The 13,388-nt window shown below is 44.5% G+C and overlaps 1 protein-coding gene across 4 annotated transcripts in view; it reads left to right on the plus strand.

The window, feature by feature from the left end:
* Positions 1-3,015: 3,015 nt before the first annotated feature.
* LOC147606752 (uncharacterized) overlaps positions 3,016-13,388 on the plus strand; it is a 110,070-nt gene continuing 99,697 nt past the window's right edge. For 2 of the 4 annotated variants that reach the window (XM_086791647.1, XM_086791649.1), the window contains exon 1: positions 3,016-3,417. In XM_086791647.1, the coding sequence (XP_086647773.1) occupies positions 3,295-3,417 (123 nt within the window). In that variant the 5' untranslated portion in view covers positions 3,016-3,294. The remainder of the gene's footprint in view (positions 3,418-13,388) is intronic. The other 2 variants (XM_086791650.1, XM_086791648.1) reach the window with 1 other exon arrangement.

Genomic DNA, 13,388 nt, shown 5'->3' on the forward strand with positions numbered 1-13,388 from the left:
AATGACTAATGACTCATACCAACATCACATATCTTGGATAGATTTATTTTTTTCTTTTAAAGTAAGCAAGTGACTCAAATAAATGACCATGACTCATTGTATGACTTTATAGTGTTTCAAGAGAAATCATGACAAGTCTCACCCAAATTAATGAATGGCTTTTGATTTGTTTTGTTATGTTTTGTTTTTTTCCTCTTGTCCAACATAAGAAATATCATTAAAATACATAACTTGAACACACGATCGATACACAAGTGAAATAGACAAATGTCACAATTGTAAACACATAAATAAGATTCTAATAAATTGCAAATGACACTATGATAGAGATTTATACACAATGGCACATGACACTCATATAATTTTTTTACATAATGGCACATGATTCACACACATGACAAGTGACTTGTTTCTTGGATTAAATGTTGATTTATATGGTGGTTCTTTCTCAATTTTCTTTTTTCAAGCATATCTTGAAGGTGCTCAAAAGGTTAAATGGGAGGATCTAGTATAGGAGTTAGATAAGATCGAAAGAACTATACTTTAAAGGCTACCTTGTGGGGATAGATACAACTATGACTATAGCAATGAATGTGTTCAAAAGGTGATAGATGTGTTTAAAAGGCTACCTTACAGGGATATATATAGTTATAACTATAACAATGAATGTGTTCAAAAATTTATCCTGTGAGAATCTAGTTAAATGGGAACATCTCAAGGGAAAACCTTAGACAAGGTTAAAATCAAAAGATACATTAATGGTAGCACACTAAAATGCTACTATGGACTTTAAACAAAGGATATGTATGTCCAGATTCACAAGAACCCTTAGATGGAGTTGAAATGAAAGGATACATTAATGGTAGCAAGTTAAAATGCTACTATGGACTCCAAACATAGGATAGGTACTTCCAAATTCACAAGAAAAAAGAAAAAGGAAAATAGCAACTTGAAGCTGAAAAATTAGGAGCTTGCATTGAGGTACAAGCTCGTTAAAGAAAATCATGAAGCCCACATAGAGCCCTAGTGCGCAACTTTTGCTAAACAAAGGTGATCTTCAAGGGACCTTGAAGAGGAACTTTTGAACATACAAAGGGAAGGCCTTGAATGCGTACATAATAAGCACCTATATAAAAATCTATAGCACATAAATCTAGAGAGGGTGATAAAACTACTTTCCATACATTGCAAAAACAATTTGTGGAACCGATTTCTTGTGGAGGAGTTCTCCAATATGAGAGAAAGCGATAAAGACCAAGACTAGACTATTGTTGAAGAAGAGAATTAGGATTAAAAAACCCCACTCCAAGCAAACGAGAGAGAGAGAGAGAGAGAGAGAGAGAGAGAGAGAGAGAGAGAGAGAGAGAGAGAGAGAGAGAGAGAGAGAGAACATCTACTAAAGACCCAATGGGCCTATGAGACCAAAGTGATACACTAATGTCCATGGCATATCCCGTCATGGAACGAAAAATAAAATAGAAACAAAACAAAGCTATCTCACTAGGGTGACACAAAATTGTCCATGGAATCTCATCATTGAACGGAAAAGAAAATAGAAACTGTCCATGGAATCTCATAAAACTGTCTCAAAGACCAAATGGGCATATGAGACCAAAGTGATACAATAATGTCCATAGCATATCTTATCATGGAATGGAAAATAAAATAGAAACAAAGCAAGGCTATCTCACCGGGGTAACACCAAACTGTCCATGGAATCTCATCATGGAATACCAGGAACATGGAACATAAAAGGAGCATTAGCCCCCAATAGATGGCTCCAAAATATTAAGCATGGGGCTGATGAGTATGGCCGAGAGGTCTCCTTCAGCTACGTTATGTGGAAAAGGTAGCTCGATGGCGGTGGAGCATATCTGGGATCTTGAGCTGATAAGGGGATCGTGCCCAATGTCGGGGGGCTGGCGGCATTAGGCACACTGAAATGTGGAGGCGTGGTTCGAGATAACACCTCTTGGGAAAGGTGGGTTTAGAGTAGCCCAAAGTGGGTCAACTTGATCCACTCTATGGGTGTCCTCCACCTTCTGGGTTCGGAAGAAGTTGGCTGGCGAAGGAGGGGTCGGGGTGGTTGGGACCGAAGCTCTCTCAAGAAAGTGTTATTGTGTTTGCGGAGCTCAAGTAGGAAGAGCCCTAGGCAACATTGGTCTGCGGGAAGTCAATGATCCTGGAGAGTGGACCAAATCCCTCACGAAACACAAAGTGAAACCTCCCGCAGATCTCATAGTATACTGGACAATGACATATGTAATGGTCCTCTGTCTCAACCTCTGTGTGTGGCATAATTGACAGATCCTCTCCTTCATGGGTCTCCGTATGAGCTCCTCGGCTCTGAAGATGCACTCAAGCTCTACCTGTCTCCACTTTGAGGCGGTGGGATAAACCCCATATCCGGTCAATTGCAATCCGCATGGCATGTGACATGTTAACACTCAGGTAGCCCGGTTGTTGGATGAATCCATCCTCAGTGAGCACGAGGAGGTGATCTCTGTCGAAGTGCATCTTCGTTGGGAGCTTCGAAGGTGTGATCCATGTGCAATGGGTGTAGAGGCAGAGAAGATCTAATTGTATAACCCAGTTGGTATCCTCATGAGAGAGAGAGAGAGAGAAAATAGGTTTGGTATTTTATGAAGCATACCTTATTTAGAGAGAGGGGGAGGGTGAGAAAATAGCTCTACGTAAAAGGTTCTCTATTTTCTATTTTTAAATACATACCTTATTTAGGCTATGTTTCAAAGAGAGAGAGATAGAGAGAGAGCGCTTTATTTATTAATTGAATAAACTAATAAAATGATTTAGCAAGCCGTGGCCTTGAATGGTTTCACATGGGGGAAGGCCTATTAAATAAACTAATAAAATGATTAGCAACCGTGGCCTTGAATGGTTTCACATGGGGGAAGAAAACTACTAAAATGATTAGCAACCATAGCAAGCCGTGGCCTTGAATGGTTTCACATGTATATAATTAAGGCGCAAAAAAAAGGTCCCAAAGAAAAAGGAAAGGCGGGGAGCTCGCTCTTTGTGCGCACAGGAGGAAGGAAGCCATTTTTCACGTCTACGTCCACCTTTTGCTGTTTATCGGCGTCCAACAATCATCACTGCGTTTATCACTGCTCTCCTTCACGAAGCTCCAAACTGGCATGCATGCCTTTTCCTCCTCGCTCACACTATCATCTTCACCTTTAGCTTCATCTTCATCTTCTCCTCCTTTCTGTTTCTGCTTTTTTCCTGCTTTCTTGATCCTTTCCTCTGCGCATTGAGCTTTTTCTCTGTGCTCCCATGGGAGCCTTCTACGACGATGCCTTCCCCTTGTCGCAGCGCGCCACGGCCCCCGTCTTCCAGGACCGCCGGCACACCAAGACAGTCTTCGACAACGTCCACAGGAACATCTACGTTGATCCGGTCGGTTCTCCTCCTCCCGTCTGTATGCTTTTCCCGAGCTTTTTCAGCTTTTTATTCCAGCAAAGCCGGCAGTTTTGCGCCAAGACATGGAGAATATGAGTCCTTTCATGCTTTGGATGTATTTCTTACTTGCTGTGGCCATTGCTGGATCATTAATATGAGTCATTTCATGCTTTGAATGCACTTTTTTTCTCTCTCTGGCCATTTCTGGATCTTTTGTTACTCATTTTTATTCGAACGAGGTGTTGATTTCCATTCATATGATGGTTAATCACGTCTGTATGTGTTTGAGAAGCTCTTTTACAACAGTTTCTGTATTTCTTGAAGGATTGCCTTTTACCCTTCACATTGCCCTTGAATTGCTTTCTGACGTAAGAAGCACTTTTAAGTTTCTCTCTCTCTCGATAAGACCTTAACATGCTTATTTCTCTTTCTATTTTCAAGCGTGATATGATTGCCTCTTTCTATTCGCAAGCGTATTGCCTCTTCAAGCAAAGCCAGCAGTTTTGCCCCCAGGCATGGAGAATATGAGTCCTTTCATGTTATGTTCTTACTTGCTGTGGCCATTGCTGGATCATTAATATGAGTCATTTCTTTGAATGCACTTTCTTGCTTTCTCTGGTCATTTCTGGATCTTTTGTTACTCTTTGAACGAGGTGTTGACTTCCATTCAGATGATGGTTTATGTGTTGAGAAGCTCGGAACAGTTTCTGTATTTCTTGAAGGATTGCCTTTCACCTTTCACCTTGCCCTTGAATTGCTTTCTGACTTAAGAAGCACTTTTAAGTTTCTCTCTCTCTCTCTCTCTAGATAAGACCTTAACATGCTTATTTCTCTTCCTATTTGCAAGCACAATATGATTGCCTCTTGATTGCAGAGTTCACCTTCTACTTCTCATCATTTATTGGAAATGAAGCTCACAGTTAGACCTAAGGAGAGCTCTTTCTTAAAAATATAATTTTTCTGTTTGCATCATCTGGCTCACGCAATGAGTCAACAGAAGAGGATTATTGCTGCATCTTGCTAACACACAACCATTTTTTGTAGAGTTCCATATGATCTTGATTCTTATTATCTCCCGGTAGAAATTCTTGGTTATTCGAACAAAACTTGCAAGATACACAGGTTCAACTGGTGCATTTTTAAGATTGCAAATGCCAGGTTTCGGTAGGAAGAGGTGCATGGGTGGCTTGCAAACAAATAGTAAAGTAAAAAACTTGGCTTAAATCATCATGCAGGCTGTGATGTTGCAGACTGGCATCTGGCTAACCAGCTCTATAGGCCTGTTGAAGGCCTCAATGCTTGAGCCTTGGCCTGTTTAGGGCCTACTACCACTGGCATCACAGAACATAGTAAAGGGCTCATTCGACAACTGGAGCAGATGCCACAAGTACTTAAGTCTCTCAAAACTTGCATGTTCCACCGGGGTCCAGCAAACTACGTGATCTTCCCTTTTTTCCCCCCCAAAGAAAATATCCTTCAGTAGTTATTAAAGAAAAACTGCCTGCAGAAAGTGAACTACAAAACAGCCTCAAAGTGGAGCTTGATATGCACACGTCTAAGGGGTGAAGTGAAAAAATCAAGAGGGGGGTTTCCTCTCTGCTGGTCGCTCTTGGAGGGAGGCTACATTAGGGGGGGGGGACCTGGACTCCATTTGTGTAAGAAGGCGGCACGGTGGACGCTGCATCCACTCCGAATCACCAATAATGTGACACACCTACGGGAAAGGTGCATCCCCCAGAGCTGGGCATCAAGGAATAGTGTCGAGCAAGTGTGCAGCCAGCAAGTGGAGCAGTCAGATGAGCGCAAATGCCCTTGTGGCAGTCGGCCAGTGATCCAAGTCGTGGGCAGTCCTCTCAGCAGGTCAACAGCCCCATATGCAGGCCAACCAGCACTAATGTGCGTATATACACATGCTCAAGGAATTCATCAAATTCATCTGCAATTCTCAGCACTAGTCTTTCCACAGTGCATTTCTCTTAGAGTGTGGGCTAGCCAAGAGATCTTCAGCAATGTTTGGGCTGTGATTTGATGGCTTCATTTCTCAGTCATCTTTTGTACCTTAAATTCAGTTGTAACACTTCTTTCTTGTACATAATACAGATCAGTAGTTTAGGACTCTTGTGTGTACTGCATGTGTTTGATTCTGCCGCTCTTCTTTCTATCTTTGAAAGCCCTAGGCACAAGTGTTCTACAAATAAGGCACTCCCAATGCCCCTTAAGGTGTAAATGATGTCTAACTAAATGGAGCGGATCGTCTGTGCAGGGCGAAGTGGCGGTGCCATTAATGGCTTCTTTGCATCTAGCTTGTTAGATAAGCCAAGATGTAATGCTGCCAATGATCTCCCATCTCTTGTAGATTACGGACTTGGAAGTCTGGGGGATCATTGTGACCACTGAGGCTGAAATGAATGAGATCTGAAAATGGGTAAGCTGCAGGGCGAGGCTGTCAGCAACTCTCTCACTACTGACATTTGGTATATGTTTGGCTTGGGTATGCACAAGTTATTTCACAACTTATTTCCCAAACTTGGGTAGACAAGAGCAAGTAGACTGCAGAAAATAAACAACACAAGAAACACAGAGAGATAGGTGTGTAAACTCTTCTCTATACACAAGATCCCGAGAAAACTGAATGAATGAGTGGTGGGGGCAAGGGGCCTATATATATGCCCCTTGGGAGAGCAGTCGGCCAGCATAAAAAGTGCCCACGACTGCATAAATGCAGTCGGCCAGCAGAAGAATGTCCACGATTGATCTGTGTCTAGTCGGCCAGTAGAGCAGATTGCCCATGACTCATCTGTATGCAGTCGGCCAGTAGAGCAGATTGCCCATGACTCATCTGTATGCAGTCGGCCAGCAGCAGGACTGCTGTTGGGACAGTCGGCCAGCTCTGGAGTGCTCCTGCCATCCTCTGGCAAACCTCCCCACCACTAGAAAAAATGGGAAAAAATAGGGAAAAATACGGGGAGTGTGGAAAAATGATAAAACACCTTATACAGGGCGGGCACACCCACAACAGAGGCCCTGGTGTAAAAATATAGACAGGAGATGACTTCTAACACCCCCTCTTAGCTCCTGGCTGTGAAACCAACCCAAGGGAGCTGGAGTGCCGCTGAGCGTAGCCTGAGGTAGAGACTTCGTGAAGAGGTCCGCCGCATCGTCGAACAATAAAGTAGCAAGATGTCACTAGACAAGATCTTCTCACGTACAAAGTGATACTGTATCTTATTATGCTTGGTCCGGGCATGGAAAACCGGGTTCCGAGCAATAGCTATACAACTCTGGTTATCGCACTGGATGACTGTGGGCTCCCTCTGTGGAAACCCAATCTCGCCTAGCAGCCTCCGCAGCCATACAACCTCACAAGCAGCACCACAAGCAGCCCGATACTCTGCCTCTGTCGAAGAAAGGGCAATAGTTGGTTGCCTCTTGCTGCTCCAAGAAACTGCTCCTGAGCCGAGGGTAAAACTGTATCCTGAAGTAGATCTCCTCGTGTCTGGATCTCCTCCCCAATCTGAGTCACTCCAACCTTGGAGCTTGACTCCATTCCCTCCTGTGTAAAAGAGTCCCAGATCCTTCGTACTCTGCAGATACCGCAAGATCCGCAATCCTGCGTCCCAATGAGACTTCAATGGCGTCTGCATAAAAGAGCTCAACAGCCCCACGGAGAAGCTCAAGTCCAATCTGGTGTTCAGCAACCAGATCAATGAACCAACCAACTTTCGGTACTGCGAGGCATCAACTGGCTCACTAGGATCTGTAACGGTTAACTTTGTGTTCGGGTCCATCGGCGAGGTAATAGGCTTGCAGTTCTCCATCCCAAAGGCCTCAAGCAACTCATGAACATACCACTACTGAGAGACGAAAAACCCCCTCTGGGTCTGCCAGATCTCCAATCCCAAGAAGAAGTGGAGTAAGCCTAAATCGGTCATCTCAAACTCCTTTGACAAGGTAGCCTTCGTCACTCCAATGTGCTCCACATGACCGCCGGTGAGAATGAGATCATCCACATAAAGGATGATAAGTATGACCATGCCGCGTTCCCGAAAGAGATACAGGTTCGGATCTGCAACACGGATCTCTGAAATCCAGTCCGAATAAAGAAGGAATCAATCTTCTGATTCCAAGCCCTGGGAGCCTGCTTAAGACCATACAAGGCCTTACGTAACCTGTAAACCATCCCTTCCAATCCTGGAACAATAAAGCCTGGAGGCTACTCAATGTACACCTCCTCCTGCAGGTCACTATTAAGGAACGCAGATTTTACATCCATTTGATATACGGGCCACCTCTGAGAAGAAGCAAGGGCAAGAACGGTCCGAATCGTGGACATCCGCGCTGTCGGTGCAAAGGTATCCTCGTAGTCGATGCCTGGCCGCTGAGCATAACCTTTAGCCACAAGCCTGCCTTTGTGTTTGTCCACCGACCCATCAGACGCATATTTGGTCTTCAAGACCCATTTGACACCAATGACTGACCGCTTCGACGGCCTCGGTACCAACTCCCACAAGTGTTGTTCTTCTCGATGGCATCAAGTTCCACCTGCATGGCTTTCCTCCAAGTATCCTGTGAAAGGGCTTCTTTATGGAAGTGGGCTTTTTATCCCGCATGATACGAGACATCAAAGCATAGTTCACCTGAAGAAGCTCTGCTGTGTTGCTTTTATCTCGGACTCGATGTGATCTTTGAGGGCCGTCCTCTGTGGTCCACTCGGAGGGTAGCTCCGTGACACCCGACTCCCGAAGGGTGTCTAACAACCACCTAGGTACTCGAACAGATCGTGGAGCCTCCTATGGTCACGGGGGCTCTACTCCAGCTGCGGGCTCAACCTCCTGTGATGACTGAGGTGGATCAACTGGAATGATAGACTAGGAATCATCATCAGACTCCTCTGGATCTCCAAGAAGTGGCGGCTCCTTGACAGAACCGAACCCGGAAAAACTTCCCTTGCCCGAAAAGCACGGGCGATTCCTCTAGGATAACTTTTCTCTAACGTAGTAAATCTCGCTCATCAAAGACGTCTCGACAAACGAAAACTTTGTTTGATCGTGGATCGAAAACTTTGTAAGCCTTTGATTCAGAAGAGTAGTCCACAAAAATGAGCAACTCACTTCTTGGCTCAAGCTTGCCCCTTGTGTCATTCAGAGTGAGAGTGTATGCACGACACCCAGAGATACGAAAATGGGAAACGGTTGGCTTTTCGCCAAAAAATGCCTCAAACGGAGTCCTGTGGGAAACAACGATTGTGGGGCAACGGTTCTGAAGGTACACCGCAGTGTTGACGGATTCTGACCAAAGGCATTCAGGTAGCTCAGCTGCAAAAAGCATGGGGTGTGCCATATCCATCACAGTTCGGTTCTTGTACTCGACCACTCCATTTTGTGAGGGAGAGTTGGTGGAGGTGAGTTGGTGTTGAATGCCCTAGTCTTGTAAGAACTTAGTAAATTGATGGGAGATAAATTCACCACCATTGTCACTACGAGCAATCCCAATTGAGACGCCCATTCGATTAGTGACTAACCGAACCCATGTGGAAAAGTATTGGAAAGCATCGGATTTATGCTTTAGGAAATATACCCACATGTACCTTGAATAATCATCAACAATCAGCATGTAGTAGAGAGATCCATTCAAGGAAGGGGTTGGGGATTGGCCACTCAAGTCGAAATGAATCAACCTGAGGATTCTTGAAGCACGATGAGTAGCATGTTGTGGGAATGGGGAGCGATGCTGCTTATCCATTAACAGGGTTGACAAACATCCTTTGTCAGTTTGAGGTTGGGTATGTGTCATGTGCAGAGTGTGTATCTACCGTGTGCTACACGCATGCAAGACTAGTTTCGAGGCTTGGGGAAGCTTGGAACTAGGCAGGCTGATTGACGAGCTGAGTTAGGGAAATACTAACGGGCGGGCATCCAAGTATGGACGGGCGGGCGTCCAAGTGTGGACGCCCGATGACCGGCCAAGAGCCTATAAAAGGGTGGCTAAGGTTAGTTATTGGGATATAGAGAGTCTCGTGAGTTTGTGAGAGCTCTATGGTCTTGGAGCTTGGATCTAGTGCAGACGTGCACCTGCTTCGCGCAGCCGAGGCCGGCAGCAGTCTCGAGGCTTGCGAGGGCGGCGGTATGGGACGTTGCGAGGAGGAGATTGGTCGGTACGTCAACCTAGTTAGCTTAGCTCGTGGCTCGGTGGGAACAGCCAAGACTGTGGGCTTGTCATGGTTGGGAGGTGAGTCAAGCCTGCACCCCCTTGTTTGTTTGTTTGCAGGATACGAGTTTCGAACCAAGATCGATCACGAGGAGATCCGTGGGGATTTGACAGTGGTATCAGAGCATACCTCGTGAACGAGCAAGTCGGTAGGTAGAGAAGAAGAGGTTGAAGAAAGGTATGTGTTAAAAAGCTTGCTGTTTTTTCTGTGCATACTGCAGTTTTTAGTTTCAGTATGTGTTTTTCTTCATCAAAGAAACCCATGTTGATGGGAGATGGTAGTTAGGAAGGGTTGATTACTTTGCAAGAAGCAGGGAAGTTGTTTGTGTAGTCGCATGAACTGCAGGGAGAGAAACAGAAAAAGCACGTTGCTTTTTGGCGCAAAAGAGAGAGAGAGCGAGAGAAGTGTTGGATTGCAGATTCAGGTTGGCGAGTGGCCGAGTACTGCTGACGTGTGTGTCATGTGTGTCGTAGGCGTTGGGCTACTAGCAGCCCCACAGGCGGCCAGGCTTGCCAAGCATGCGGCCAGCCCTGTGCAGCCAGCCTAGGCAGCGCCTGCGCCAGGCGGGCAGCGCCCAGGCCAGCCCAGGCCTACGCAGGCGTCCCAGCCAGGCCCTGTAGGCGGCCAGCTTTATGTTGGCAGGCGGGCCAACGCTGCCATGATGTGCAGGCTACACACAGGCGACGACAGCACCACAGCTGACGACAGCATCTGTCGGAATGAAAGCATGCGCCGGTAGCTTCAATTGCCAGCGTTAATCCTGGAGGGAAAAAAAAAAAGATGAAAGCACACGTTTTTTTTATGGGCTTTCTCTTTTTTGAGTTTAAATTTTTTTTAAAAAGTTTTAAAAGAACTCTTCTCCAAGGTTTAAAAGTGTTTATTTTTTTTAAGAACTTAGAATATATATATCCACATATATATATATCCACATATATATATATATATATAGAGAGAGAGAGAGAGAGAGAGAGAGAGAGAGAGAGAGAGAGAGAGAGATATTTATTCAAGAGAAAAAAAAAACACAAAAGCAAAGAAAAAGCCAAGCATAGCTTTTGGGGGCTTTTAGTTTTTTTTGGGAAACCTTTATAAACCCCCTCAAGTGGGCTTCTTGCCACACATCTCTCAAGTTTTCAAGCTCATCTCTCAAGTTTTCAAGCTCTCAAGCTCTCAAGTTCGCTCGCACTTTCATTGTGCAAAGATCGAATTTTCTCTCCACGTACCCTCTTCACGATGTCGACCCAAGAATCAGAGTTGGAGCCCCTTGTGGAACGCGAAGGCTTGCCGGCTACGGAAGGTACCGATGCCGATCTTTTTGACGATTTTGTGTCAAAATCAGATTTCCAAGAGTTCAAAGTAGCTCTCGAAGCTTCTTTGACGGAACGTCAGGCACAAATCGCAGCCCAGATGCAGGCTTTGCAGAACTCCATCGCTCTATTGACCACTACCCTCTCTACTTTCTCGGGTATGGATACCTTGGCTTCAGCTTTAGGCCCCAACATTACTCCGGAACCGTTCGGGGGCGAGCAAAAGCAGCGCACCAAGGAGATCGTGGACACTTGGCTACATAAGTGGCAAGTTCACTTTCAGTTTCATCCATATGATGATGGAAAGAAGATCCAGTTAGCAGCAGGTTTCTTGTCCCGGCAAAGCTTTGCTTTGGTGGAAGGAACTCAACCCTAAGCCAACGACTTGGGCACAATTTGAAGACGTTTTCAAGAAAGAATTCCTCAAGAAAGAGGATGATTACGATGTTGTTGCCCGGTTTTCAGCTTTGACCATGACCTCGCAGCACCTCACTTATGAGGTCTACATCCAGAAGTTTCGTGACTTGCAGATGAAAGCTACAAAGATGGATCCCATTACTCTTTTGGGGTTTTTCGTTAGCTGGTTTACGAGACTCGTACCGATTACAGGTTAAAAATAACAAATGTAAAACATTGGACGAGGCCATTCATTCAGCTCGTATCTATGATGATACGATGGTCTCTTCCAAGTCGAAACCCGTTACCGAGCAGGGGAACAAGCATAAAAGAAAGTTCTCCACACCTATGGCTAACACGACTGAAGGCAAGTCTTCGGACCAACCTTCGAAGAATTCAAGTTCGACACCAGCGAAGAAGAAACGACTCCTTAGGGCTTTAAAGCTCAAGAAGGAAGGACGTTGTTTTATCTGCGAAGAAAAAGGACACATGTGTAACGAGTGCCCGAAGCAAAAGGATACCCGAAGCAAAAGGATACCAAGTAAAACGCAAGACCCAAGCCAAAGGCAGCTAACCAGTTGTCTTTGACAAGTACGTCAATTACTGTACTTTCTCGCCCTAGTACTTGTTCTGATTGTTTGTTCAATTCTAAAGTATTTGGCTTGCATGATCTTCTCCGAGTTTATGGAGAAGTGAATGGCCATAAAATTCACATTCTTTTAGACCTTGGCAGTTCGCATAATTTTGTTAACTACAAACTTGTGCAGAAATTGAGTCTTGATACGACACTCAGCGACCATACCTATGAGGTACGCCTACCTGCGGGAAGGCAAGTTTGGGATCGCAAGGTGGAGATGCTTCCAATCCAGATTCAGGACTACAAAGATACTCTGGAATGCTATGTTATGCATCTGGAAAATATAGACTTGTTATTAGGGATTGAGTGGTTTAAGACTCTTGACGTCTAGATAGATTGGTCTAGTCATATTTTTTCTTTTCAGCATAGAGACACCAAGTATAGTATTTTAGGTGATTGTATTCATCCCTCTCAGGGACCTCTTGTAAATACAATTGATTTTGGAAATATAATGAATTCTTCTTTGTATACCGCTTTCCATTGTGTATTGATTCCACTTTCTTTTTTTCTCATCCCTTCCATGGATGTAAATGAATTGAGTGTGTTTGAAAGCAAAGAATTACAGAAGATACTTGATTTGTTTCAAGATGTATTTCCTAAGGAACTGCCATCGGGTTTACCACCTGAACGGACAGTAGGTCATCGTATTGACTTTATCCCTGGTGCTCATCTTGTCAGTATTCCACCTTATAGGATGAGCCAAGCTGAGGAAGATGAGTTGGCTAAACAACTTGAAGATGATTTAAGGATGGGCCAGATCCGTCCAAGTAAATCACCTTGGGGTGCACCTGTGTTGCTTAGGAGAAAGAAGGACAATACTTGGAGAATGTGTATAGATTACAAGAGATTAAACAAGCTGACCATTAAGAACCGTTATCCTCTCCCTAGATCAGATGACCTGATTGACCGGTTAGCAGGAGCGAAATATTTCACGAAGATAGATTTACGTACTGGCTATCACCAGATACGTATTTATGAAAGGCATGTCGAAAGGACCGCCTTTCGGACTAGGTATGGCCATTACGAGTTTCTCGTATTACCTTTTGGGTTAACCAATGCTCCAGCCAATGATGAACGATCTTTTTCGTGAACATTTGGGAAAATTTGTGGTGGTGTTCCTAGATGATATTTTGATTTATAGTCGTACTCTTGAGAATCATGTCAGACACCTCACGATTGTCTTATCTATTTTAAGACAGAATCGACTATATGCTAAGTTAAGTAAATGTGAGTTCTTTATGACCGACATCATTTACTTGGGACACAAGATCACTAGAGATGGATTGAGCATTGACTATGACCGAGTTCAGAAGGTTCTGGACTGGCCTATACCGCGAAAAGTGAAACAACTTTGTTCTTTTCTCGGTTTTGTTGTTTTTCTTCGGAAATCTGTACGGGGGTACTCTTAGCTCACACTACTGAT

Source organism: Cibotium barometz, chromosome 57 (assembly GCF_041138505.1).
Source record: "Cibotium barometz isolate CiBa-2024 chromosome 57, ASM4113850v1, whole genome shotgun sequence".
Taxonomy (NCBI): domain Eukaryota; kingdom Viridiplantae; phylum Streptophyta; class Polypodiopsida; order Cyatheales; family Cibotiaceae; genus Cibotium; species Cibotium barometz.